Consider the following 27,869-nt stretch of genomic DNA (forward strand, 5'->3'; position numbering starts at 1 on the left):
TCCTATAGTGGTTTAAATATTGACTTTCAAAATACCTTTTGCTCACAGAAAGATTTTAAAAAAAACTCTTTAATTTATTCTAATTCCTCTATTTATTTTAATCATAGCTAAATAAATTTTTAATTCTCTGTTGGCATATTAATTTTTTATTTAAATTTACCTTTTGCACTTCTGATAGGTTTTATCTCTTTTCTTTTTTCCTCAAAGCTCAAAGGGAAAAAATGTGTGCCTTTCATTATTTCTACCAAACAATAGCCTCGCCTCTGGTCACTGGACTGGGAACCTCAGCTTGAGCAGGGCCTGCAGCTTGGCTAGGGGCTACCGAGGGTTGTAAAGTAAAAGATGTGTGGTTCTAGAGATGGCTGAGAATGCACCTGTGGGATTTCTTTGATGGTAATAAAGCTGAAGTGGAGGTTGGGTGCATGATGTTGTTTCTGAGACCTGCACTTCTGGATTGAGTGAAAACCCAACCAGTACAACCCTGGAGCAACCCTAAGTGAATTACCCATAGGTAATTCACAGCAGACACCTATAGGTTGTTTTAATATGATCCTCATCCATGGGGCACCTAAACAGTCATGTTCAGACCTTTTTATAGTCACTGGAGATGGCCCCTCTGGAGCTTCTCTCTGATGGGCCACACTCCTGCCAGCAGACACTGCAGTCCTGGAAAAGGGGTTGATCCAGCAAAGAGAGCAGCCCAAGGAACAACTTCTACCAGCTCGTCTCTTGGCTCAGAAAAAATCTTCAGGGGACTATTCTATAGCTAGGGCAAAATCAGGGAGCCAGGTCACAGGCTGGAAGGAGAGCCCGGGTTTGTAGGCTAAAGGATGAGAGTGCAGGCAGATGCGATGCTGTCGAGGGTGGAGTAGCGTCTGTAACACTTCCAAACAGAAACGGCTTCCCTGATCGACCCAGAATGCAAAGCAAGGTCACATCTGAATGAAAACAACTGTGCAGATGTGCACTAAAAAGCCATCCATGAGAGGGGAAAGAGGACAGGTAGAGGAAGTGACTTGCTCCAAGCCCATCCTTCGGCCAGGGTGATGACCTCCTGCGCACCTGTTTTGATCTGTTTGGAGGCTTCTGGCCTAGAGAGCGGTTCTGCTTTCACATCCATGTCCAAGGTAAGGCACAACTCTTATCCCCACTTTGCAGATGGGGCAAGGCACAAAGAAGTGAAGTGATTCACCCAAGGCTACCCCCACAGGACAGCAGCAGAAGGGGAATAATAACACTAAGAAGAGCTCTGTTGTCCCCAGCTGCCCCGTTTGCGTCTACTATGCATGTGACTTACAAGCGAAAAGGCAATAATAACATCTTACGTTGCTCTGGGAAGGTCAAACTTATGACAACTCTGGATATGGAACATGAGGTCTCCTCCATTGAGGTATTCCATCACAAAAAAGAGGTTTTCCTAGAGAAAGAGATAAGATTACAATTAGGGGTGGGGAAGGAGGAGAAAAAAATGCAAAGAAAAAATAAATCAGTCAGAGGAAGGAAAAGATTACAACCGGAGTTTTGGAAAGAAAAGTGGTTTCTTTCCCTGATTTCTATTTTTGCTCTTTGTTCTCTAACCTCATACTCACACTTCCTGCTTTGATTTGTGTAATGAGCATTGGTAAACATTATGAACTCATGCACTGGTGCCATTGCTTTTTACTAGCAGAGCCCAAGAATCTGGAAGGGGATCAGTGACTCTACAGTGCCTTTCAAGTAGAAGCACAGATCAACAAGCTTCCTGGGTGACTAGTGAAAGAAGTGGAAGTAAACCCCAGGTCTCCTGGGTCACAGTCCAGTGTATGATCCATCCAGTGGCTGGATCTCAGCCAGGTAGCACCTGCATTCCTAAACATCCTTATGGACACCTATGGGTCCGACTTTTTGAGCTGCCAGGCATGTTAGCCAGATGCAGTAAACTTTTTCAGAACATGCTAGATTTGAAGCCTGGGAGCTACTCTATTAAATGAGGTAGAATTTAACTTGCTAGCGGGAAGATTCATGAGCTACTCATGTTTCTGGATGTCCATTTGGCACTTTATGTAAGAGAAGACCAAAAAAGATACGGTCCTTGTTCCCAAATGCATGCAACCATTAGCTGTTCTACAAGGGCCATGGAAAACTCTCCTCCAGGTACATAAGGGGTGTGGAGGGATCTCTCTGCATTGAATAAAGAGGACAGATCACCAAAGTTTCCATTCCAATCCTTGCTGCACATCACATTGATCCCCTTGTTGCTTGGCCAGCCCTAACTTCACCATCAGACCCATACTAAAGTCGAAGATCTTCAGGGTATGCTAAAATTTATGAATATCTTCCTTTTGTTGGCTACTTCCCATCACAATTTTTCTGGGAAAGAGACTTCTTTTCACTTATGTTTTTAACAGTTGAAGGAAGATTTTTATCCAGAAATCTAATGCAAGCATTGCTGGCAGCAGTCCAAGAGCTGGCTATTAAAAAAAAAAAAAGTTTATTCTTTTCAAATAACAGCTGTCTGCTCTAATTTGTGCAATTTCTTTAGCCAGATCCTTTTAATTACAGTAGTCTTATTAAATGAAAGTCTGGCTGGAAACCACACCTGTCATCTGACAAGCACAGGGCCAGATCTGGCATTCCAGGGAAAGAATACAAACTTTACCAATAAACCAAACAGGTGTGTTTTTTCAGTTTGAATGTCTTGCATCTGCAGAGACCTGTGAGCGTGAATCAGTTTAAGCAAGTAAGAAGACCAAATGGACTTGGGCAATTTAAGATGCACATGCACAAATCTTGGAAGAAATGTGAGTTCAGGATCCAGTTTAGGAAAGCACTTGAGCAGATGCTTGTTGTTAAAACACACCAGCAGATTACAAGGTTTAGCTAGCAACAGACCATGAGAAACTACTGGACACATGAGATATTGCTGAACATGGCAAATAACAGTGTGAGAAGATGGAAAAAGTTATAGGCAACATTTTGAGGAACAGCCAGGTTTCTCAGATGGCTAAGGCGGAGTTATGTGAGGGATGGGCAAGCTTCACAGACAGCTGAGGGGAATATTGGGGACCTTTTGGGGAGTGCAATGATGTGCAGCAACAGCACCTGGTAAACATATTGGTAAATTCCATGCAAGGCCAAGATGATCTAGGTAACGGTATCAGAATATCAAAATTGTGTTCATATTTAGCAAAACAGGACCAATAGGTTGCATCTATTGGACTGGAACAGGAGAAACCTCCCGGGTCTTCAAATGCAGCAGATGCAGATTTAGTAGGCTGGGAAGGGGAAGAACCCTGGGTTCCCCCAGGAATTCCACAGAATTCAGCTACACCTTACCACTCATCTCTCAGCATAAACTGAAGCCCCAGTTTATTCAGCAGAAGATGCAATCACACTCTGCTTGCTCATGTATTTGAGTAACGGCTTAATGCACCCATATAATTGAACAGAGGGCTCTGATAGCATCTTTCTGCCATCTGGAGAAAGAAAAAGCTGAAACCTCTCAGACACTTTGGCATCCAAAGAACTTGTATACATGAGTTCAGTCTCTGAACTATCTAAAGATATGAAGCTGAAGACCACAAACCTGACTCAGGCATGATTTCTACTGAAGTTCTTGGTCTACCAGGTGCTACAGAGTGGTAAATAAATGCTGTTGAAAAGAAAGACAGCATCACTCTGAGTTTTCTGTTCTGAAATTGGAAGTTTCCCTTGCTTTTTATAAAGGTCAATTGTCTGGCATTGTCCAAGGAGATAATTTCCTTGAGGTCAGCCCTAAGTAGGTTATTATGAACAGCAAGATGTAATCAAGCAGTAGAAACAGCAATCAATTATTGGAGACAACTTCCCAAGCCCAAGATCTACAGTGCTATAGAACATCTTCAAAAGGGAAGCAGCAAAACCTGTGCTTCAAACTACTGAAAATTTGACAGCGTGCTAGAGGTTAAAGGGTTAGAATGGCACAGGGGACATGTTCTCAGACAGGCTCTGACCTATGCTTCCTCTTGTCCTGGGAAATTTATCTGATGTCTCCTTTTCAAGTGTTTGATACTGCAAGGCTCTGACGTCTGTCAGCTTCTAGAGCAGACAGGAGTGGGTAGAGTAGGTATTTCTCAAGAAGTGGCAGTAGGGATGGTACCATATGCAGATATGGCATAATAACAATAGCATGCTCTTAACTCTGTGTTGGCCACAGGTCAGGGGGACTAAGCAAACAAACATGAATGCCTCAGCAATGGATCTGTATGGCTCTGAAAGAGGTTTTTGGAAGATCCTCCCACCTTCCTCCTACATATCTGTCTTGCAAACAAACTGTGGTCAGCTTGCAGACCCTCTGCCATGAGAGTATCCTTGGGTAGCAAACACCCGAGCCAAACTTCTGGTCATGGTTCCAGACTCTCATGGTAGAAGATAAGCATACCTGATCTTAAGACAGAGTTTGGGGCCATTTTTTACAACCACAGAGTTCAAGGAGGACTGGAAAGGCATTTCCTGCACTCTGCCTTGGGAACTGCCCCAGGATAGTTGACACTGTCTCAGCAACATCAGTACTGGATGCCATCCTCCTTGCAGCAGAGGGAATACGATTAACCTCGTTGTGGGAGGACTAAACACTGTTCCTACAGCGGACAGAATGGTGCTGTACGACACACAGGCACACGCCGGACTGTATGCAGAATGCAAAATAACATGGTGCCCTGATTGGCTCAGTCCCACCAGGTGCTGAAAGACCGGATTTTAGCAAGAACTCAGTTTCTTGTCCCATCAGTCCCTCGGTGCTGAGCTAATAACCTCTCTGCTGAGCCATGTGCTCTCTCTACCTCTCCAGGACATGGCAGGGAAGTAGTTAAACCAACCTGCTTCTGTTCTTCATGCGACTGCTGTGAGAATGAATAGTCACCATCAGGGATGCTTTAGACTTTATAAACAATGAGTATAAAGAAAGCAGCATTTAAATTGGTCTTTTGAAGGCACATCCTATAACAGGCTCTTAAAATCCTCAAACCAGCTGGAAGCCCTCCAGACTACTTTTCTGTGGAGATTTTAAGGTTCTGTTTTCTATGCATTTGAAAGCATTTGCCTACATACAAATATACAATTTAACACCATTTACTGGAGAGCAAAATTCTCCTTCCCAGGGCTTCCGAGACATGAATATTGGACCAATTAATGCTGCGGGACTGTGTAGCGTTACCCTGATTAGAGCAGTTATCCTAGCAAATGGCTTCATGTGGAGAAGGCTCCTCAGTCCAGACAAAGTGACTGAACTCCACTGCAATTCTGTTGAATTAGGTTGGTCCTTGCTAAGAGGAAGGTCTGGCACCATGCAGTTCCCACAGTTGATTCCTGTCTCACGTGTTCCCATAGCTAAGCCCGGCTCTAATGGGGCTGCAATGCAGCAGGATGGTCTCTTTCCTTCCCTGGGACTCCCCTTTTCTTGGCACCAAGGGTTGATGCACTGTGCTTGGGCACAGCGCGAGGGGATGTGGAGAACAGAAGAGGCTGTGATGCTGCACTGCAGAAAAGAGGGTCCTGCACCCAAAGGCTAAGTCTCTAGGATTTAACAGTTGTGTCCAAACTGCCTATTGGTAACAGTCCCTGGACCGTGCTACCGCTGAACCATGCCTGAGCAGTAGAGTGCAAGTTATCACTAAAATCATGTCAAGGAGCACGCTAGCACTTCAACAGTCTGGATGCTCATCCAGACCTTGGCCCTATTTTACTTCATAGGATAGATGGTAACCAAAGGCCTCCCAGCCCTTCTCCACCAGTGAATGTTGCAACGCACTGCTGCAATCCCATCCGCTGGGAAAGGAAGTAATGCGCGTGCTCTGCACTGCATCTGCTCCCACGAGGGACAGCTAATACAATAGCTGCTGCACGCCTCCTAGCAGGTGACCATAGGAGGTATTGACAATGCTATTTGCATCATCTGGGGACTAGCAAAGCCAATTTGTTACTGATTAAAGCAACAAGAGGTTTAATTTTCTTCTTTGCTCTACAAAGGCTTTTTTCCCCTTGTGTAATATCAACCTATCTGCTGGAGATGGCAGCATTTCTTACAGCTGCCAGCCAATGCAGTCCAGTCCCTGATCTTACAATTTCTTTTTCATTCTAATCTTCACACTTTCAGCATCTTTGATTGCATATTAAACCATCAATTTGGGATGCTTAGCTTTGTGGGCCCATCTACCTGAATAAATATATATATGTATGCATGTGCACATATATACACATATATACGTGTGTATATATATATGTATACATGCATATTTTTATCAAAGTGCTGACATGGCTGGTAATCACTCTCACTTGAAGTTTGGTCTCCTAGGACCTTTCCTTGCAGCTCAGAGCAGGCAGAGTATATCACTTGCAGTGGTAAAGCTGGGCCCTGCAGGCTGAGTTACTATCACCCCTCTTCTGCAAGGCAAAGTGGGTTTCCCTGTTAGTACTGGGGGAAATTCTGGCAATAGACTAATTTTCTTAAGGCTGGATGAAAAATCTCTGAAAATTATGTGATGGAAAAAACAAAAGAAAACAAAGCAAAAAATCCCCCAAACAAAAACTAAATAAAAAGTAGTCAAATTCATGAAACCTAAATAAACTATCAACTGAAAAATGGGGGGAAAAAAGTAATGTTTTTACTTTGAAAAGCCAACCTTTTGGGAGAGACAAATATCTGAGCAGCTACACTGCAGCTTTTCAGAAATCCCAGTGTAAGATGAATACATTTTGGGCTGATTTTCCTCAGAACTGGGCAACGGGCAGGCAATGGAAATATGTGTATTTAATATGCCCTGCTGTGAGTTGGCCCCCGCTTTTCCTTGCCAGGATGCTCCACATGCTCACACCACATGGGCTGACACCACCCCGCAAGTGTCTTTTAAAGACTTTACATTTTTCATGTTATAACCACAGCTGCTCACAAGTTCTCTGGCAGAACCTTGTTGAAATCCCAAAGCTCTGCTGAGATGCTGCTACCCCTACCGAACTGTGTTGAAATACGGGCCAGCAGCGAATAAGACCTTGCCAGTTTTCCTGCCTGCTGGTTGCAAGAGGAAGCCAAGCTCCCCAAAGCCTCCCAGTACCCTAAGCTTCCCATTTCTCCCCTGGCTTTCCTCTCAGACAGGCTCAAACTTGGCCCACAAGCCCTGAATCAGAGGTTTCCAAGATGAGTTATCTCCAAGAACAGACCAGGAGGATGGAGATCTAGAAACCTGGAATTTTCAAGGTCTTATCGCCTCCTGTGTTGTTGAATGGCCAAGGTCAGGGACAGTTTATGCAAAGGATAAAAATACTGTGCATTGCCCTGTACTCTCTCCTTTAGCATCCCTGCTTGGTGAACACCAAAACCAGGACACTGGCTAGAATGGTATTTGGTTTGACCTCACAGGACACCTCAGCTTGTGAACAGCAGGGTGGTATTTTGTTAAGTCAGTTCAGCGTTTCTTTATGTTTCAATGGTTCAATGGAGTTACAGGTCAAGGCTTGCAATTCCACCTCCTTGCAGGAGGACTTCTCCCGCAGTGAATCTGCAGTCCCACGGTCATGGCACAGCTAAAGGACTTAGCACGGCCTGGGGAGAGCACACTGGCCTCTGCCAGGGCTCCTTGGAGGGTCCACAGCACAGCTGGGAAATAGAGCTGAACGACAAATGGGTGTGAAACAGGCACGGGCCAAGCCGACACGCAGTGATTCAGGTGAGATAATTCAGCCCTGTTCTTCTAATGGCAAGACAGAGATATGAGTAAACTGAAATGGCTCCTGGAAAATTTTGCAGGAATTGCAATTTCCCCCTGAGGAGATATTTTGATGAGAAATTCCCCTGAAAATACTCATGGAAAACACTTTAGAGGATTAGGGTCTAAATTTTTAAATTAAGATCACAGTCCGATTTACAATTCTTTTCTCCCTTCTGCCAGTGTAAGAGATTTTAAAGTCTATATTAAGTACATTAAAACAAGGAAAATGGCTCACCACCAGCACTTTGAAAAGATATAATATGCTAATATAGCAGAAATGAAATGTTTCTATAATACTTGCTTTTAAATTACAATAAAGATTACTTCTGTTCTGGGTTAAGACAGTCTTCTGTGTTGTTATTTTGTGCTAAAACCCCAAAAGCCTAAGGACTTAATTTGCAATTACATAAAGGGTGTGAATAAGAACCTGGTCAATGAAGTAAGCAAACAATTAGAAAGAAAAGTGACTTTCAGAAACAGAAAGCCTACTTTTATCACAGAAGATCAGTGAAATGCAGAAAGAAAAATAAAACATAAGCACTCAAAAGCTAGTCACTCTGGGCATTACTAATGTCAGGATTTCACAGAATTATAAACATGTTTTTCCTTCTTTTTAACATAACAGTGACCCTTTAAATCTAATAAAACAGAATCAGTTTTTGTGGTTGTCTTTAAAATTCACACCATATAATTGTGTCAGCTGAATATCTGGATGCAAAGATCACTGCAGTAAAATAAAACAGCCAACTTCAAAAACAGATTTGGAAAAGAAAACCCATGCATTTGAATTTATTCTAATGCAGCAAAACATGACAAGTGTTCTGAGTTTCAAAAGTACCAATCACTCAGCCTCCGTAGGAATAAAAGGGAGCGTTAGGTGCCAGGCATCTACGAAAACCTGTCTGAAGGCTGTCAAGCTTTATATATTGGAGCATTTGTTGATTATCTGGGTTGAGGCCAGGGAGAAACTCAACCCACAGCTTACAGCACTGTCAGAAGATTATATGACTTTTCTCTCTGGAGACATGGGGAACTGCTTAGGTTCTCGTTTCAGTGTAGGAATATTCCTGTTTCTGTTGTCCTTTACAGAGGCACTCCCTGCCTGAGGTAGCTCAGAAACTTTGCAAGCCAAAGCATCAGGGATTCAGAAAGGCACTGACACACACATTTCTGTTTGAAAGTACTTACTCGTCCAGTAACCCCCCCCCCCCAAAAAAAAAAACCAAACAAAAAATCCCCCAAACCTCCACACCTTTCCAATATTAAAGCCCAGAGAGGGACTGGCTTCTAAAATGATTACTCCAAAAGATATTACGATTGAACCATGCTCTCCACTGAGCTGTGAAAGACTGTCCATGGCTTGTCAAAGCTCTCCTCCTCTTTCACACGTTGAGTGATCACTGCCTGCCTTGCAAAGGTCAGAGGAGAAAATCATAAGCTAGAAATCAATCACAACCCAGAGCATCTTTGGCCTGGACCGACACTCTCCAGCTTCTGTATTTGTGAACTGCAGGGCACAACTGACTGACCAAATAACTTTAATGTGACAATACTGACTTGGGAGGAGACGGATGGCGGTTTTTTCTACATGACAAGAAGGCAATATCTTGACATTGCCCAGAAGACAGAGCAGGAAAAGATCCCTTGGGTATTCTAGTCTGGCACTCATGAATTTTTCAGGCACTCACTCCTGTTCCACCCTGCAGGGTTGCCTTGCTTCAGCGACAGCCAGAAGCATGGTCTCCCCAAAACAGTCAGTAAATCACACCTGGCTCATGGCATGACTCCCTTTGGTCTGTCACCTTTTCTGCTGTGGTCTCCGGAGGGAGGTGGACACTTGTATGCATGCACAGCCTGAAACCAGAGCTGTAGACTGCCACGGGTGCATCCGTGCTGCCTGGCAAAATCCCAAACTCAACCTCCAGCTTCCAGACCAGGGTTGGACCAGGCTGGACCACAGCATGTTGCTGCATGCGAGTGTAGTGTGCCAGCTGCTGGCACCAGCCAACCTCCGCTTGGGCATCTGGAGTTACACTCAACACAATCAGCTCTCCCTGGAGTATAAGCCTCCTCACAGAGCTGTGACTGCTATGAATATTTTGCCTTTTAATTAAAGTCTTGATTTTCTTTGCTTTTGGAGTCAAGTCATTTATATTTTACTCTCAAATCTAGCAAAAAAAAAGGAACTAATTGCTTTCCTCTGGGCAAGGATCCATTCCCATGTGCTGTCCTCCTCACTGACAGTCCCAAAGGGGTTAAACACTAATGCCTGGGCTCAGTGTCACACTGCCTACAGCAGTTCCCAGACATTCCCTGGCATAAATTTAATCCCCTGTCTTTAAACAGGTGCCCTGTCTCACAGACTACCGGGGGAAACAGCAGAGGCTATATTTGTTTCTCAAGACCCTGCAGAAGACACAAGCCCTCTTGCTGAGCAGGTGCTAACCTCATGCTAAGTAGTGTTTTGTGTCATTAAATCCTGGAACTGAGCAGGGACGGGAAGCCTCCTCAATGAAGTCCTGAAAAAGAAGTCTAGTGAGTGAAATGTTGATATAAATATGAGCTCTGGGATAGCAAACATTTCCCAGGAGTGGTTTGGGTCAGCTGGAAGAGAGGGACAGACAAGACAATCTCTCCAAGTTCCTCCATCCCTTTTTTTTTACGCTTGTGCATTTGTTCTGGTGTTAAGAAGATTGGCTGTGGCTGTGGAAAAGTATCTGAAAAATGAGTTGGTCCATGGTTCATGGCCATTAGGGCCAGATAGATTTAAACGTTACTTAAACACTACTTCAATTTTGGTTTGGAGTCTTAAGAGAGATTTCGGGTGAAGATGCTTTGTACTGGCCCTCTGAACTGCAGCCCTCATTGCCACTGGTTCTAGAAGAATTAGGAAGAATCTGATGCAATTCAACAGCTAAGCTGGAGGCAAAGAAGACTGCCCGAGAGACCGACAGCATATTTATTCTCCGTAACAAGGTGCTGATCGGTTTCTTGAGCTCGCTATGATCCAGGCTAGTTGTTGCAGTATAACGTTGCTTCATGGCCTGAGAAATTTGCATGACGCTGGTGTGGGCAGATCTGCACTCTGGCTGTGGATGCAGCCTTTGCATATCCTCGGCCTGGGTTATCAGGCCTCCAATTTTAACAGTGGCTCTCTGCATAGCTGACTTATTCAGTCTTGGATACCATTCTTGTCAAACTGCCCCTCCAAAAGAATGTGGGGAGGGAAGATGAAATTTCTGGAGCCACCTGAATAACCCTTCCCTTAGCATCACTTCACCTCGAAGCTAGTCCCTCATATTTAGCAGACCTAAGCACAATCTCAGCATGTTGGCCTGTGCAGGGAGCAGACAGCGCCTCGTCTTACCTTGGTCTGGAACGTACAGAAGATGTGAGTCAGGAACGGGTGCTCCCAAGCTAAGGAGAGGACTCTCTTCTCCACCATCGTACATTCAACATCATCATCCATCAGCACCACATCCTTCTTCAGGGCCTTCACGGCGAAATACTGGTCTGTGTTCTTCAGCTCAGCGAGGAACACCTAGGATGGAAACAACCTCTCAGAAAGACCAACGCTCTTCTCTCAGGCTGGGTAGGCAGCCATGGGAGGATGGGAGCTGAGCAAGATGGGCTGAAACACAGCACTGAGCTGAAAATTTTGCATGGGGGAATGGCTCTGGGGAATTCACTAAGCTAGACCTTGGAGAAGCTGAGGTTTGAGACCTGATTCCGCCTTTAAGTCTTTGTAGCCTTTGAGTTTGCTCCCCACACCCAGAATGGTGTTATGAAGCTAAACCCAGGAAGAGATGAGAGGGTTTGGTGATTATGACAGCAGGTGTCACATGCCCATATGGACAGGACATGCCAGAACCAGACGCTTCTGACAACAGAAACTATTTTAATGCACATACTCATAAGAAACATTTCCTGTTTTCTGACTTTAAATAACAAATCATAGAATATTGCTTTGTCAAAACCATGTGAAATGCAAATACCCTGCAGCAGATCCTCAGCAGGTGTAAACAGATGTCCACCAGTAAGCAGACTGATTTACATCAGATGTGCTTTCTCCCCTCCCTCACAGTTAATGAGAGGCCTGAACAGACAGACTGGGTCCCCTGTGCTTCTGCTGGACACCTTCTCCGAGAAGAGCAAAACACATTTCAAGCACTAATAAACCATGTCCCAGAGGAGCTAGGACTACTTCTATCTATTTTTACAGGCAGGGAAACCGAGTCACAGAGCAGCACAGTATTTACTTGAGACCTTAAAGTAAAGCAGTTTCTGTGCTGAAAGGCAGTGCCAGTCCTGAGCTTTACTCCAACAGCCTGTTGACACTGATTCCCATAGACTGAACTCATAGATTCCCATAGATTTAAGACTCATCAAAGAGGACTTTGGAGTTCTTTACCAGACACTATTTACTGAGTAAGTTCAGACATGTCGTAACCCTGACAAAAGTTTTATTTACCCTTTCGGCTATTGCTGTATTTCACTCCATAGCGCTAGACTGAACCTAAAGCCTCCCTCTGTTTCCACAGTAAATGGCCAGAAATGCTAACACTGCTGATGCTACAGAGACCCTTCGGTATCCCCATTTCTGTGTGAGCACTGCTATCCTGGTGAAATGGGGGAAGGTGACACAGATGTGACCTGTTCTGTGCCCTCAAAACAAGGCACAGGTAGGTAAGGCTACACCTCATGCAGAGACGGCTTCCTTGCAGGTCTGACCCTGAACTACCCTGGTTCTTGCAGAGCTGGGGAGATCCCTCAGGCGTGGAGATCTGAATGCCTTGCCGCCTCTCTATGGGGAACTGAATCTGACTCCAAGCAAATGAAAGCACCAGGAGGGAAACCTACACAGGAAAGTTGTGGGTGAGGTATTTTGCAAAAGGGCAAGAATTAAAACCATCCTTTTCCCGTCTACGTGGTGCACTGCAGAGAAGTACAGAGGCACGTGACCTTGGAGAGTTCATGTTAGCACAGGGGCCTGAAGCAAGGTACAGAATCTCCATCCTTGGAGGTGTTTAAGACTTGACTAGACAAGCCCCTGAGCAACCTGACCTAATTGGACCTGTTTTGAGTACGAGGTTGGACTAGAGGACCTCCAGAGGTCTCTTCCAAACCATATGTTTCTATGATTGTACCACATTCATGTTCTGGAGTCTGTTTTAGCCCAAGCTGTAGAGTTTGGGGTATTCTGGGTTAGCTCTGCTCGGGTGTCTGAGCTCTGCTTCCCATGTAAAGTGTAAGCATACCAACTATTTTCAAGTGTGGAAAGCCAAGGCAGCAAATATATAATGAACACACTCTCCTTTCTGGCTATAAAAAACACAGTGGTGATTTCCTCTGAAATCGCTTCATGCAGCTCTGCATTGGCACTAAATAACAGGCCCCTTCCAGGGGACACCTGCAAGAAGAAGGAACAGCCAACCATTCATCAAGATTAACGAATCCCCTGAAAACAGGTGGTTCTTGTTTCAAAAGCACAAATTCCTGGCTGTTGTAAAATTAGCTTTACCAGCCCAGAGCTCCCAGCGGGCCCTGCTGCTCTGGAGAGAGGGGAGCTGATCCACGCTGGCCTTTTCAGCTAATGCTTCTGCCTCCCTGGTCGCTTGCTGGGTGATGCAGGCTGGTGTAGCTGTGTGGGGGTGGACAGCACAGAGATCTTTCCCACCAGCTTCCGCTGGCTGCCCAGGCCACATCGACCTGCACAAAAGGGGAAGTAGCAGCGTTAGCTGCTCTCCCCTCTTCTCATGGGTGCTTATGACACAGCAGCTAACAGGGCAGAGGTAAAGACAAGGAGGATCTTCATCTTAAGCAAGGACAAGACTGGGTTCGAGACTGAGCCTTGCAAGAAGAAGGGTTCTCTGAGGGCTTGGGGATGTTATTCCAAAGGGACCTCCAGACCGCATGCTATTTAACACTGTTCAGCCCGTGTTTGGATTGAGGTTGGAAAGAGAAGAGCAGTGTTAAACTTTTAACAAGTCAATACCAGCAAACTGACTTTTAGTAAGTCAATAAGTCATAAATGAGGTGTTTCTGTCCTGTAACAGGCGATGTGCACAGACCTATGAAGTGACATCCCAGCCCCCTGATGCTTACCTTGCCAAAACTGCCCTTCCCCAGCATCTTGTGCAGGACAAAATCTTCAATGGTTAACTTCAGCTGCACTTGCTGCTCCTGGAGCCGTTCTCCTCCTGAGTCTGGCTCTATTAGAGACTCTCCCTTCGTTGTGCCCTCCACTGGAGTCTCCCAGGAGATGCCCTGCGGCTCTGCAACACACATCAAAGCACTGAAAATAAACGCCTGGAAATGAGGAAATCCCCAGAACACTGACAAGTGTTTTGCTTAACATTTAAAAATGTCTTTTCACATGAATGGAAATGTGGTGGACACATCTAGTGGATGGATTGCCTCTGCTCCCACATTGCCTTCTCTCCAGAGAAAATTTTACTCCAGGGCAACTCCATCTTCTTCAATGGCATTACTCCCCCTTTACAAACTCAGCCATCTGTCATTTTGTTTCATGGCAGGAAAACATGATCAAACCCCTTATTTCTGACCGCCTATGTTCTTCAGTCCTTCTTGCTGATTGTCATTACGATGTTGTCCCATGTTTTCTATGGCTGGTTCAAGAGCCTTGGCAAAACTAGTGTATGAAACAGTAAATACTAATGGGACAATAAACACTACTTTTTTACACCTCCGTCCCTCACTCACCTTCCTGAACTTTCACTCTTGTAGCACAGAGGGTGGTAACACCTAGATCAGCCCTTGCATGAGTGATGTGGGGGGTCTGTCAATGATTTTCAAAGGGACTGCATGCTATTTGTATTTTTGAAAGACTTCTCCCTTTTACACTGTCTGTGTGTTCAGACGTGCAGACTTTATACTACAGGGGAGTTGGACATGCTATTAATGTACTCCATGCCACGGTTACCTGCAGGGACACTCATAATGCTGCATACAAATACAACTGGAGAGGAAAAGAGGGGAGAAGAAAATAGGGAAGCAACCTTGAAATCAAAATTATGAAGCTGAACTTCTTGGACAAGGACACCAAGGTATAGCAGAGAAGGACTGCCAACAGAGAATGTACGTAGAAGTACAGAAATTATGCCCTTGAAAACCTAGTAGTATAGATAACTAATTATTCTGATTACAGAAAAATTAAGAATTGCATGATGGGCTTGTGTCTCTAATGAAGAAAAGTGCCTATAGCTTTATAGACACTAATTATTGAAACCACTAGTGCTGTAATTAGCACTGAGCCATGGTGTGAACCTCTCCCCCCCAACAATCTGAAATCAGAGAATTGAGACAGTGGAGATCAAAAAGACCCCCAACCTCCCATTTTGAGCTTGGTTTCTCCTTAAAGTTACCAAAAATTACACCCTGTGAATCCCAGGAGAGAAATAAGCATATTATTGCCTATGAGGGTACTAGGTGTGCTGAGGTACTGGCTCAGAAAGAGATTTTAGAGTAAGACATTATTAGTTGGATGAGTGGTGGTTGGTGTCTAGATGGGATGGCAGAGGGAAGTGCACGCCTATGGAGAAGAAAGGAACTGGGCTGAGACCTGACTTATGTGCCATGCCCAAGTGACATGGCTGGAAAGAGTTGTAGGTGTCCTGAGATAAGAAGGAAAGATGCATAAAAGATTCATTGGCTAATAAATCCCCCAGCTTTATTGCCTCCACCTAACCACATAAAAACAAAAATTTAACAAAGCCTGCAGTCCCATACCACTAGGCAAAACTACCTTTTTTTCCCGTTGTAGACGTTGGCACTGCCTGAAGCTGTGTTACCTCCTTCACAAGAACTGGGAAGCCAATTTCAAGAGGTCCGTCCCTGGAGATCTGTTCAGTGTCACGCTGACAGCGAGCCTGGATTACAGAAAACAGTGAATGACTTTTGAGCCAAACATGCTTATGGATGCTGCTGCCTCTTCTGTGTCTGTTGGCCTGGGAAGAGTGTGACCGTCACACAGGCCCTGATCTAGAAATCTTTATTTATGAAAAGACCATCTCTGTATCTAATGTTCAGGGGTTTGTAACACTAGAGGAACCCACAGTCTTCAGCAAGGCAAACAGGCTTCCTATGAGTCATATGGTGATGTCAACAGACTTCTGTTAATATTGCATGGGGGTGGTGATCCACACAAAGTGCATTTGAATTAACGTCTTCCTTTCTACTAGCTGTCTTGGAAGTGAAACCTGGAAAAATACTAGGGGCTGGAACGTGCTGCAGTCTGACCCCTGTACACTGTCTGGATGTGACTCTGAGGAACTCCTTGTCCCAGGATGCTGCAGAGGATAAAAGTTTATCTGGTTTCAAGCATGGTGAGACAAAAGCATGGAAGAGAAATCTACTGAGGTCTACTAAACACAAAGAGCTCACCTATGGCTCAAGAAGTCTCCAAGGCCTAAGTTGCTGGAGGTTAAAAGAGCATCTGGGGGAAAGTATCTACTGTTTGCCCTCCCCACCTCACAATGGTGACCCAAAGGAATCACTACCCAGTGCAAGGAGCTGTACAGAGCCAGCAAGTTGGAAAAAGAGAAACAAAGGGTAGGAAAAACTCCTCTTTGGAGTTCTGGCAGCACTACTCATAAGGATGAGAAGTATGCAGAGCTAAACCTGGTAGGTATTTCCTCAGGAAGGTACAGACAGGAGAACATCTACTGTCTGGATGAAGATGTTGCCTGGGAGTACCTGAGGAACTTAAACATGGAAGACTGGGCACCTCTGGATTTTGTGCACCTCTAAGGCTATTTAAGAGCTGAGAGGCATCCTAACAATCGCTACTTTGAACAAGAATCTTCTTTTATTTCTTTTATGTTTTTGGGCCTGTAACAGCCTATTTTTCCTTCTTCATAATTCAATTTCCTTCTTTATAATTCAATTTGCTGTGTTCATACAGTGTTACTTGTATGAGAGTAGTACTTAGATCCTCTCCCCGAGGCCCAGGTCTCTGTTACACGAGAGTCCCTGTTCCAGGGAGTTTCACTCCAAACAGATCAGAGAGCCACAGGAGAAACTTCTAAGTGACAACCACCAAGGAAGATAGCGACAGCACAAGGGCTAAAACCTACTTCCTCTTGTTCTGCCTAACACCTTGTTACACAGTTTAAGCTATGAACATAAGGTAAGAACAACCATACTGAATCAGAATGAGAGTCCATCTAGGTCACATCCTATCTGCGACAGGCATCAAGCAGACACCTAGTGTAGATATAAGAAGAACACAGGCATGTAAGGCCAGTTCCTCAGAATATTCTCCCAATCTCCAGAGATATGTGGCTCAGGGATTACCTGATTCAAAGGCAGTGCTTTTCTGTTAAGAGCTTTGAATAGACTTTTCTTCCATGAACATCTGAGGTTGTCACTTGAACCCATATAAACTTCAAGCCTCCACAACGTGCTGAGATGAGTTCAACTACATGTTCAGTGAAGGACCAATTGCCTCTTCTTCATTTTGAACTTGCTACCTGCTGCACTCCACTCAATGCTCTTAGTTCTTGCACTGGAACAAACATTGAACTCTCGATCTTTCTTTGTCCAGGTCACTCAGAGCTTGATGCGCTTACCTGTTGGGTACTCCCAATCATTGCCAGGGCTTCAGCCATTAGTTTCTGGTTAACTCCACATAGGTTTGCTACTTTTGTTTGGCACTTGTGATGGACATTCATGCCACATGCTGAAAAAAAGAGCAGAGGCATTAGGACAACAGAGGATAGCTGTGCTGTAAAGGGTTTGACATCAGGTCAGGCAGAAACATGTGCTGATGTTGGCCAAGGGTGGAGATCAACCATGTAAACTGCACAAAGCATGGACAACTTTTATGTCTCGGACTGCACTCAGGTTGCTTTTTGATTGCTCTACACAGGTGAGTTTTCTTGTATATCTGCTTCTGCGCAAAGGCTGTATTTCCATATCTGTCAGCCTTTGCAACTACAGACTACTGAAGCTCTGCAATCAATCAGCTCAGAGACTACTGCAGTCACAGAAGAGGATCTCCCCCTAAGTGGAGGATCATGAAGACAGTGATGTGTACTGAAACTGTCTGTTAGCAGAAATGGAGTAAGAAGGCTGATAACAGGAAAGATTTTGGAAGACAGGAGAGAGAGGTGAGCACTGAGATGTTCCTTTGCCTTTCTGGAAGCGACTCTTCAAGACCCTCAGGCCACATACCCTTCTACATGCCCATAGTGGTCCTCCTTGAAGGACAGTCCTCTTGACCTCTCCTTCAGCACCCCATGATGCCATCTTATACGGGGACTCGCACAGAATTGTGATAAATGGTATTTGGCTCTTCAGATTGCAACCCTCTAAAGATGGCAGCCTGCTTCCACTCTCAGCCCGTGCCTCATACACAAGGGACTTACCATCACACTTTAACCCCTGCCGTGCGAGGCCCCAGAGGAGTGTGCCACAGTGCTCACAGAAAGTAGGGCTCTTGTAGTTGTAGACTTTGAAGCGGTGAGGCATGTCGATTTTGAACCGCTCCTTGTGGAACTGCAAGAGAAAAGCTGTGTTGGTGATTCGCTCCTCTCTACCTCAGCACTGCATGAAAAGCCAACAGCCCCCAAGCTAGTACCCCAGAAGACAGGGTGTCTAAGCCAGTATGTCACCTTTGTTATTGCGTTTGATCATCAAGAAGAAACTATCTACAACATTCAGGTATACAAGGACAAATTTTGCTACAAAATATCTGTGCAGGGTAATTTAATCTCTGGGTTTTATTTGATCAGATGTAGATGTCTGCATCTCAGCTACTCACCTAGACTCCCTTAATGCTCAATGGAAAACCATGGGTACTTCTAAAGAATGATTCATCTCATTCTGAAATGAATGTCTACTTTCACTGTCATGAATCACTTCCTGGAAGTGCCCATTTCTCTTCCTTCAGTACGTAGGGAGTCAAAGATGATGACAAGGCTAGATACATTTACACTGGAGATATCTGAAGACAGGTGAGATGAATGTCATGTCTAAAGACTGTAAAAGATGAGTAGGAGCCAGGGTGGGACTGGGAACAAATAGAAGCTATGGGACATAATTAAGAAAAAGGTAATAGTCATACCAAGAGTTTAAATTCCACTCTTGCCCACTGAAAAAGAAGGTTCATTATAAACTGATATAAGAAAAATAAAATAAATGATAGCAGAGATGCTAGACCTTACACCGAGTGTTTGCAGATCTCAGATAACACGGGATGGGATTTTAAAGTACTGCTCTGAAAATTCAGTGTGACGTCCTGCCTAACACTGGACAGTAAAGAATTTCCTCCAGTAATTCTCCACTTCATGTCCATGACTTCCCTCTGAGCTATATTCTATACATTAGAAAAATGTCAGTCTTGATTCAAAGACTGCCAATTCAATTACTGTACTTGAATAAATCACAAGCAGGAGGTAATGAAACTGCTGGGAATGTAAAAAACAAAGGATGCAGATCTGATCACACAGCTTTTAGCTCGCTAGTGCCCTTCACTGCATCAGATCCCCCTTGTTTTACATCAGTAGGAGAGACCTGAATAGCACTCAAGTGTTGTAAAAGCAACCAAGTAGTAATACATACCATTGTTTCTCTGCTATTGATTGCCGATCCTGTACACTTGGCTATTACTTTATCAATGCACTTCTTATGAATGGCAGCATTACATTCTGAAAGAACAAGTGTGTCATGGTATTAATAAAAAGAATCCTTTAAGAAAGGATCAAATAAATAATGATAGGAACAACAACAGAAAAAAAAGGTCTTACGCCTGCATTGATAGCCTTGTTTATTCAGACCCCTGAAATTAAACACAGAAATGGTTAATTTTGAATTTTCTGAAAGTTTCCACAGAAAAACGGAGAGCAGTGTTTATGAAAGAAACATGGAATAAAACAGCCTTGCTTCTTCACCAGTCTTTATAGTGCTTCTCAAATCCAAATATCTTCATTCAGTGCAACTGTTGGAGTGATTCTCTGTTGTTTTCACAGCGTTTTCATCACATATTCACATTCTGAATTTTGCAGTAGCAAAGTGGCAAAGTGTGCAGGTCAGAAATGCCTGTGCATTTGGCCAAAGACAAACATATATGAAAAAGAAAATAGAAACGGAGAGAATTTTTGGAGTTGGAATTACAACTGTGAAACTGCATCACATTCTTAAAGCGATGCAATTACTCCTACATCTAATGTGCCAAGGGTCCAGTCCTGCTGCCTTTACTAACAGCAGGAGCACAAACATTCACTGAAGAAGCAGAGCTGGTCCTTAGAGTTAAAAGGGGGAAACGCATAGAGCTATTTTCATTTACCACACAAACTCATGACAGACAGAGCAGAAGGTGGGTTGCGGAAAGAAGGTGGCTGTGAACTCATGACACTTGACATTATGGATTTTGGCCTGTTTGATGGCTCCCCTCCGCTGGTGCAAGGAGAAAAAGCCTTCGGTCTCACAGTCAGCGATGTCCTTAGCATCTGGGGGGAAAGGAAACAGAAGGTTTATTAGGGTACCCTGTCCTAATCAGGCAACTTGAGTAAATGCAGCAGCCAAAATACTAAGTGACTGAAGCTGATGTATTCATGAGAATGATTATTTTTAAGAAATATGCTTTCTGAAACCCACATAAGGCTTCTTCAGGCCTTATTTATCCACCATTTCTACAGGGACACTAAAATGACCCCAGGACCTGGTCAAATCTTGGGACTTTGAGTTCCCTTGAATATTCATAATCTTTTTTTTAAATATAGAACAGAAATATCCTAATGAGAGACAATTTGCAGTTAAATATAAAATTCTAACTTTCTGTAGCACTGAAGAACTATGCCCTCAAGAAAGATGGTATTACATAAAATTCATATGCAAACACCTTATATATATATACACCTATATGTATGTATGTATGTGGGTACTGAATCTTTAATGTGTTCGTGCACATGTGTATGAGAACACAGATATATATACTCCTGGGAGGCTCTATTTTTGTTATTCTTCCATCCTTCCATGCCAACAACTGTTTTACCATTTGCTGTATTCATGACATTATTCACAGTTCACTTTTTAAACTTTCCGGGACAGAAAACAAAACAACTCTGGCTACTTATGCATATACACACCTGCATTTACTTATATGCTCATTTTTAGTTGTGCACATAATATCTCACAGGATATCTCTGTCTTGATTTATTCGTGCATGAAAGTATGTATGAAATATGAAAGCACGTTGCGTAGGTATTCTGTGGGAAGTGGCCCCCTGCACCATCTGATGCTGATTCTGCTCATTATAATACAGACACCGCATTTTCTATGCATTAGCCTCTCACGTGTCTTAAAGAATCCAAAGAGGCAGCAACAGTCTATTAAACAGTAAAAGTGGGAACTGATGAGGATAACACCAGTAAGGACATGCTATTAGCTGCTTTCAGTACTTTCGTGTTTCAGTACATGGAAGGCCTTTCCTGTACCCTCTCCTTCTACAGCTCCAACCCACCTCTGTTGAAGACCATGGGAAGCTGGGCATCAAAGAGAGGAGAGCGCAACGGATCATTCGGATTGCAACTCCTTTCCTTTGATGAAGGGAAATGCATTTTGCATGGACATCAAACTCTGCTGGTGGGATTCAGCTCCCAGCGAGGACACCGCAAAGCAGCTGTCTCATGTGCAGGGTGACGAAGCTGCTGCTAAGTTCCCTGGAGGTTTGCTAGGGGCAGGCAATGGAGCCTAGCAAATGACTCAGCTCACCAGGCAGCTGACACCTGCACTTGATCAGATGAATCACTCTCTAGGTTCTTTTACCGTTTCATCTAGATTGCCCTTGATTTAAAAGCCAAACTTACACGTATACTTGTTTTCATCCATGCATGGTATCCCACCTTCACGTCTGCACAACAACTTACACCCTGGTACACATTACAGGCACACATGTATGTGTACGGTGTTTTCAGAGGGAAATGGCTTCCTGTGTCTCTGTCCTGTCTTAGTGCGATCAGAAAATCCACCTTTTTAGTGCTAAAACTGCCAAAAAATATGCCTTGCAAATCACAGAGGAATAGTCAGCCTTCCTCCCTGCCACATAATAAAAACTGCTTTTCCTGGAGTGTTCATTTCAAACTATTATGATGATTTCTATGAATAAATCAGTAATAACATAAGCACTGTTTTCTGTGCTAGACATTTTCTTGAAGGCATCGTGTCTGCCCCACGTAACCAGAAATCACATCTATCAATTAGGAAATAAAATCACTTGCCACTTATTTCCAGGAAGTATCTTGCATTCATCAGCATTCTCCCTTGAGGTTTCAATTCTAGCTGGTTGAGATAAGGGAAAAACAGCAACAAAAGACCGGTGCAAGTATTAAACAATCATTCAAAACAGCAACAATCACTTCAGATGGCTCAAACTCCCTCCATATCTCAGTGGGAACTGAAAAATGCCAATGAACGCTAATTTTGCTCATACCCTTGGGGGGAATAGGGTGAGGTGAGAGCAACCATAGAGAGGATGCTAGATCACTTCTTATCAAACTCTCAGAGCAGTGTGATAGAACACAGATAAATGTGACTAAAACACAGATGTTGCGGGCAGGATTTTAGAAAGCAGCTCAGGACCCAGCATTTTCTATAGACACAACCTGTCGTTCCCAGTGGGTGCTGCAAAGAAGATGTGGGAGCATCTCTGAAAATCACACCAGCTTCAGAGAGGCACTTAAAGTGCTGAAATCTTTCAGAAACTTCGTTCTGCAAATCTAACTTTCATTAACTTTAATGTGAGTGAGGATACAAATTTTCTCAGGCATTTTTGGCCTTCCTGCTAGACCTGGGAATTCCCACCTATCTGAACCTTTGTGCATAGATGCCTTTGTAAATCTGGCTCCAAGAGGTCTAGGCCTAATCACAAGTCCACTGAATTAAGTGTCCTACTTCATATAAAATCAGCCCTGATAAGAAGGACAATCCAGAGTACCTCTTGAATGGACTTAACTACCCTAGGGCTATCAGATAAAAGGTAGACCCCCATCTCCACTTTTATCAAGAGAAAACAGCCTGAAGCTCTAAGAATGCATCTGGTGTTGCTAATCTTGGTCACCTCATTGGGTGAAAGCCTGGCTCTTACTTCTCCATGGACTGAGCCAGGAGGCCATCACTGAACTGTTCAGGCTGGAGCAGTTTGAGTCATGCACAGAAGACATCTTAGAGACAAAGCAGGGAGTGAATGGAGGCAAGATCTCAGGAACTGCTACGAAGCTGGGACATGATAGACCCGAGGTGCCCCACCTCCACTTGATCTCAGGCCTGCTACTCTGGCTACAAGCAAGCAGGACCACAGCCTGCTTGTCCCCTCTCCTCCTCGCTGGGCTACTGCCTGCCGCAGCTTTGAAGCAGGTGCCTCTGGAGTTGTGCTGATGCTGAACAGGACCTTTTGATTTTCAAAATCAGCCCTAGGCATCTCAGTTCCTTCCAAGTCATGCATTAAGCGTGCAGTTCTTTACCAAATCTTGCCCATAGGTCTGTAAGTGTCCTAGGCCATTTTGACATTTCTACTCTCAGCTTAATGCAAGCAGTTTAGCCTGAGAACTGACAGGAAAAACAGAGCAAAAAACAATTCCAAGAAATCAGTTTCTCTCCAAATGCCATGCCACTCTATTGTTATTCAGGGCATGGCTACTGAATACTACATGTTAAACCCTATTACCAACAACTTTCTTGCTTGGACTACCAGGGAATACAATTTAACATTTAGCATCCTTATGAGGACTGTTAGTTCAAATTTACTCCAGCATAACTTTAGCAATTTTAAAGGAGTTCCTCTGGCATAACTCTGAAGCCAGGCAGCTGTGAATCAGTTGCTTAATATTAGAAAGATTAAATTTGTAAAGCTGTTTCCCCAGAGTACATAAAATAATTCACATCTGGCCACTCTTATTACCTTTAGTCCCCAGTGGGTCTCCTAAGCAAAGATTAATACATGGGCATGGCTCGCATGAACCAGATTCCCTGCTAATAGAGGGTGTACGTTTCAATATAACAGCAGCAGGTAATATAAATCTGCTAGGCTGTTTTTTCTGATATTCAGGGACATCTTTCCTTCAAGTTATACTCAAGCGGACTCAAACCATTATTCATTGGATGGCAGCCTCTTCCTGCTGCCATGTTGGTTACATTCACAGCCTAGCACAGGGAAGGGCATTCCCCTACCCTACAGCAGTCGTACACCGCAAAAGGAGATAGGAACACTCACCCATATTTCCGTCTTCCCGTTGCTCTTTTTGCACCTCTCCGCCAGCACCTTGAGTTCCACCGTCGTCTCTGAAACCATTTCAGCACTTTTGTCCTTGACGACAATGTGCATGACCCTGCCGTTGTTGATGTGGGCATCAAAAGTGCTGTTCCAGGGTGGGTACATGGTGGGCTTCTTCTGCACGTACACTTGGCCATTTTCTGTCAACAAGAAGTGGTCTGGACTGATTGGACTTGCTTCTCATCTGCACTAAGGCCACTGCTCTACAGTCCTTGAGATAGATCTAGGTTATTTATCCATTTTAAGGTGGGTATCTCAGGTGGGCTATGTAATGGATCATGCTGGAGTGTCTTAAGAAGTTTCTGCACTAAGTGAAACCAGTGATGGGATTCATCTCACCTGGCTACAATGCAGATGTCCATATCCGAGCTATATGAAAGCTGGCTCAGTTTATAGTAAGTGAAGTTTTAGTTAACATAACACAAAGGAGTAAAGGTGCAATTTATTTCAGCAACTGAAGACATCTACTATAAAGTAAGATAATTTTCATCCTTGGCTCCACCAACACTGTTGAGCAGATCTCAGATATAGACACCTACACCATAAGTACCCACATCAAACCAGATGAATCGCATCACAGATAACCAGCTACATGTATCGTCTGGTCCATAGCAACGCAAAATAAAACTGGTTGCTTCAGTTCCCCATAAAGCTGGATGCACTTTGTGACTAGGTTGAGCTGGAGCACACATCCAGTCAGCTGCTACATCTCAGCTAACTCAGGGACACTGATGTGTGAAGTCACTTGCAGTCTTGCAAGCATATCCACAGCAACATAGAACTGTTGACCTAGCGAACCTTTTCTGCACCTCTTCCGCATGCTTTCATTCCTCTTCCTTCATAGCAGACACATCTTAAAAAGGTGAAATGTATCTTTGAGGCCTACCATTAGGTGGCAAAGAGTCATCTCTTTATTTTGACCTGTCAAATGAAAAGAGTCTCAGCCAGCTTGCTTTATTTCATACAGTCAGTTTTATACCCTGTAAAAGGCTTGGACACTTACTTAAGGTAAATTCTACTTCACAGTTACCCTCTGCAACTTTTCAACCCATCAAGTGTCAAAGCTGGCGAAATAAGAGAATAGAAATCAGTTGTGTGAACATCAGACCTTATGAACTGTGAATCTTGCTTCCTAAAGATCCTGCTTCTATTTCCAGCAATCCCAGCCTTTCCCTTGTCCCAGCCAGCCGGGAAAGCACATGCAGCAGATAGCCTGGAATGTGACGTGCTCACTGCTGAAGAAAATCATGTCTGCCTTTTCCTATAGAAGGACTAGTTTGGTCTCTTTTCTCTATTCAGCTTTGATTTACACAAAACGGGCAGGAACTCCGTGGTTTTTGAGGCTAGTAACACACTTCCAGGATGGATTAAAATTGACCAAAGTTATTGCAGGGAGGAGAAAAGGAAAAATAAACAAACAATAACCTCAGTGATTTGTAATTGTGTAATATTCATCTCAGGAAATGTGAGAACAAATATCAGGGCTGTTGACTGTAATAAAGATCTCCCCTTACCAACCTACAAACTAGTTTCCCACTAAAGGAGAAATGACTGCCAGGGTCACTGACATAAATTACACTCACTAGATAAATTTCGGTTAAGAGAGTAACTTCCTGAGGAGAGGTATGCAAGATGATGACTTGCAGTGTTGCAAGTCAGTAACACTGACTTGCTAAAATTTCGCTCCACAACCCAACACCTGGCTCTCATGAAGCAAGTAAGCACTTGATTTGATCACATGAACTTGATTTGAGTTGCAGTACTCTCTGATCATTAGCAATGGCCTTGCATTGCAAAACCAAGCAGAGATCATGCCGTTACTGTAAAGGCACTTCTCACCTTCGTCCTGCCCAGCTTGACCAAAGGTTATGCAGCTAAATCTTACGTTCAAATTCCACTTCCCCAAAGTTTAGAGACTGAATCTAAGGTGCATCCATTTCTACCAATTAAGCGAGGGTGACCAGAAGCTCTTTCCTTTCACTTTAACTTTTCACATATGCAGATCTAGGCAATAATATACTGAGCTCATTGTCCACAGGCTTAATTCATTCCCATCGCCTTTAGCAGAGCTTCCCTAGCAACAACGATGGCTCTCTACCATCTGAAGAGCCAGGCTTGCATCAAGGCTCAAGCGTGCAAATATACATTCAACACACTCTTTCAACAAAAGCAGCAAATGAGATAGCAACTTCCCAGCATCACAGAGAGCAGAAATCTCAATAAAGATCCATTACTCACTCTCTACATCAGTGAAACACTCTAAAGATGTGAAACACATCACTTGCAAAACAAGTGCTTTGGTTTGCATTACACTCCGAAATATATGGATTAAATAAACAAGCCCTGGAATGTGAATGAACTGGCCAATATATGGGATCAGACATTCATTCTTGGCGTATCCTCTCTGACGTCTGTGGAGTTCTGCCAAGGCTTAATTTAACTGCGAGCTCCTGAAAGATAAAATAGCATCTGTCTTTCCTGGGGAGCAGCCTCCACTGTAGCTGGAAGCGCCTCTCCTGGAGGCCTGCTGAGTTCAGACATGGAGCAGGATTTCTCATGAAGCAAATGTCACCAAGACAGGTGGTAAAATGGCACGAGGACAGGTGGCTCATGGAGACAGAAGCAATTTTTAGAGGGCAGATTTTTTTATACCTCAGAAGTGCCTGTGATCTCTGAAATGGTTTGTCATGGGTAACAAACTGCTGTAACATTTTTAACTCCTTTTTTTTTTAAAAGAATATATCATAAAATACCACAATCCCTTTTACAAAGTGAACAGGTGGAAAAAAACCAAAAAGCCACCCAAGGTCTCTCCTGAGCTCCTGAAATTTATTAAGGTGCCCTTGTCATGATATCCTTGAGCCCATAGTCGATGTGCAACCCACCCAGCCCCTTGGGATCCTCTATCTCAGTGATGAGTTAGTCATCATGGCTGGTTGACATGGGGCAGTCCTTGGCGTGAACCCAAAGTTAGACTCAAACTCCCTCTTTTGGAAACCAAACATATTAACCATCTACCACTGCTCCCTTCACCAGAAAAAGCCCCTCACCCTTGCTAATACCATACATGGTATATCTGATCCATACCAGGACATTGCAAAATCTGGAGCAGATGCATCTACCAAAATGATTTGGCATAGAGAAAAGGATTAAAAATCAACTGAACTCGACAGAGATTGCAGAGATCTGGGATGGGATGTATCATGGTTTGGGCCTGGGATTAGGTTCATCCTGTCTCCTGCAGTCTGTGATCACTGTTATATAGCAATCGTCTGCCCTTAAAAAATCCCAATGGCACAATCCAATGTCAGAGCACAAGGCTGGCAGTCAAGATTGCCTGCATCTTTTACCAGTTTTGCAGTTGATTCACGCTTTTCCTTGGGTACGCCACCTTAGCCAAAATATGTCTATCAGGACAACAGTATAAGAACGTTTTGAATTTCATCAGCACTGAGCAGAAACTGCTGCATGAAAACAGGGAACTGGAGAGTAAACTATGAACAAAAGACCACAAACTAGAAATATGCCAGCACAAAAAAGCAAGAATCTGAAAGTCTTTTTTCTGTTCTCAATCTCAAAAGGTACAAGCTCAAAGACTCTGGCAGCTTCATGCTTCACCTCAGATGCTGTTTCTTATCATTACTCCTCTTACTTTCCTTGCTCTGCTAGTGCTGCTCTTTCTCCTCCAGACACTCTAGTTCCTTTTCTGGGATGTGATTCATCTGACCTGTTCTAGATGTTCTCCTTAAGATGAGATGCATCCTACCATGGAAATCCCTGGTTTTTCCTCTGGGCTATAAAGGAAGGGTAGCCAACTTTCTCAGATATTGATATTCTTGCATAAGATCAAAATTAGG

At 43.8% G+C, this 27,869-nt stretch overlaps 1 protein-coding gene across 2 annotated transcripts in view; it reads right to left on the bottom strand.

Moving 5' to 3' along the window:
• PRKCQ (protein kinase C theta) overlaps positions 1–27,869 on the bottom strand; it is a 65,712-nt gene that overhangs the window by 16,572 nt on the left and 21,271 nt on the right. For both annotated transcript variants that reach the window (XM_026119392.2, XM_064500097.1), the window contains exons 5-15: positions 23,953–24,152; positions 21,962–22,022; positions 20,029–20,191; positions 19,490–19,521; positions 19,305–19,390; positions 18,110–18,239; positions 17,312–17,421; positions 15,487–15,610; positions 13,827–13,996; positions 11,089–11,262; positions 1,326–1,417 (exon numbers count right to left, since the gene is read on the bottom strand). In XM_026119392.2, the coding sequence (XP_025975177.2) occupies positions 1,326–1,417; positions 11,089–11,262; positions 13,827–13,996; positions 15,487–15,610; positions 17,312–17,421; positions 18,110–18,239; positions 19,305–19,390; positions 19,490–19,521; positions 20,029–20,191; positions 21,962–22,022; positions 23,953–24,152 (1,342 nt within the window). The remainder of the gene's footprint in view (positions 1–1,325; positions 1,418–11,088; positions 11,263–13,826; positions 13,997–15,486; positions 15,611–17,311; positions 17,422–18,109; positions 18,240–19,304; positions 19,391–19,489; positions 19,522–20,028; positions 20,192–21,961; positions 22,023–23,952; positions 24,153–27,869) is intronic.

Source organism: Dromaius novaehollandiae, chromosome 1 (assembly GCF_036370855.1).
Source record: "Dromaius novaehollandiae isolate bDroNov1 chromosome 1, bDroNov1.hap1, whole genome shotgun sequence".
Taxonomy (NCBI): domain Eukaryota; kingdom Metazoa; phylum Chordata; class Aves; order Casuariiformes; family Dromaiidae; genus Dromaius; species Dromaius novaehollandiae.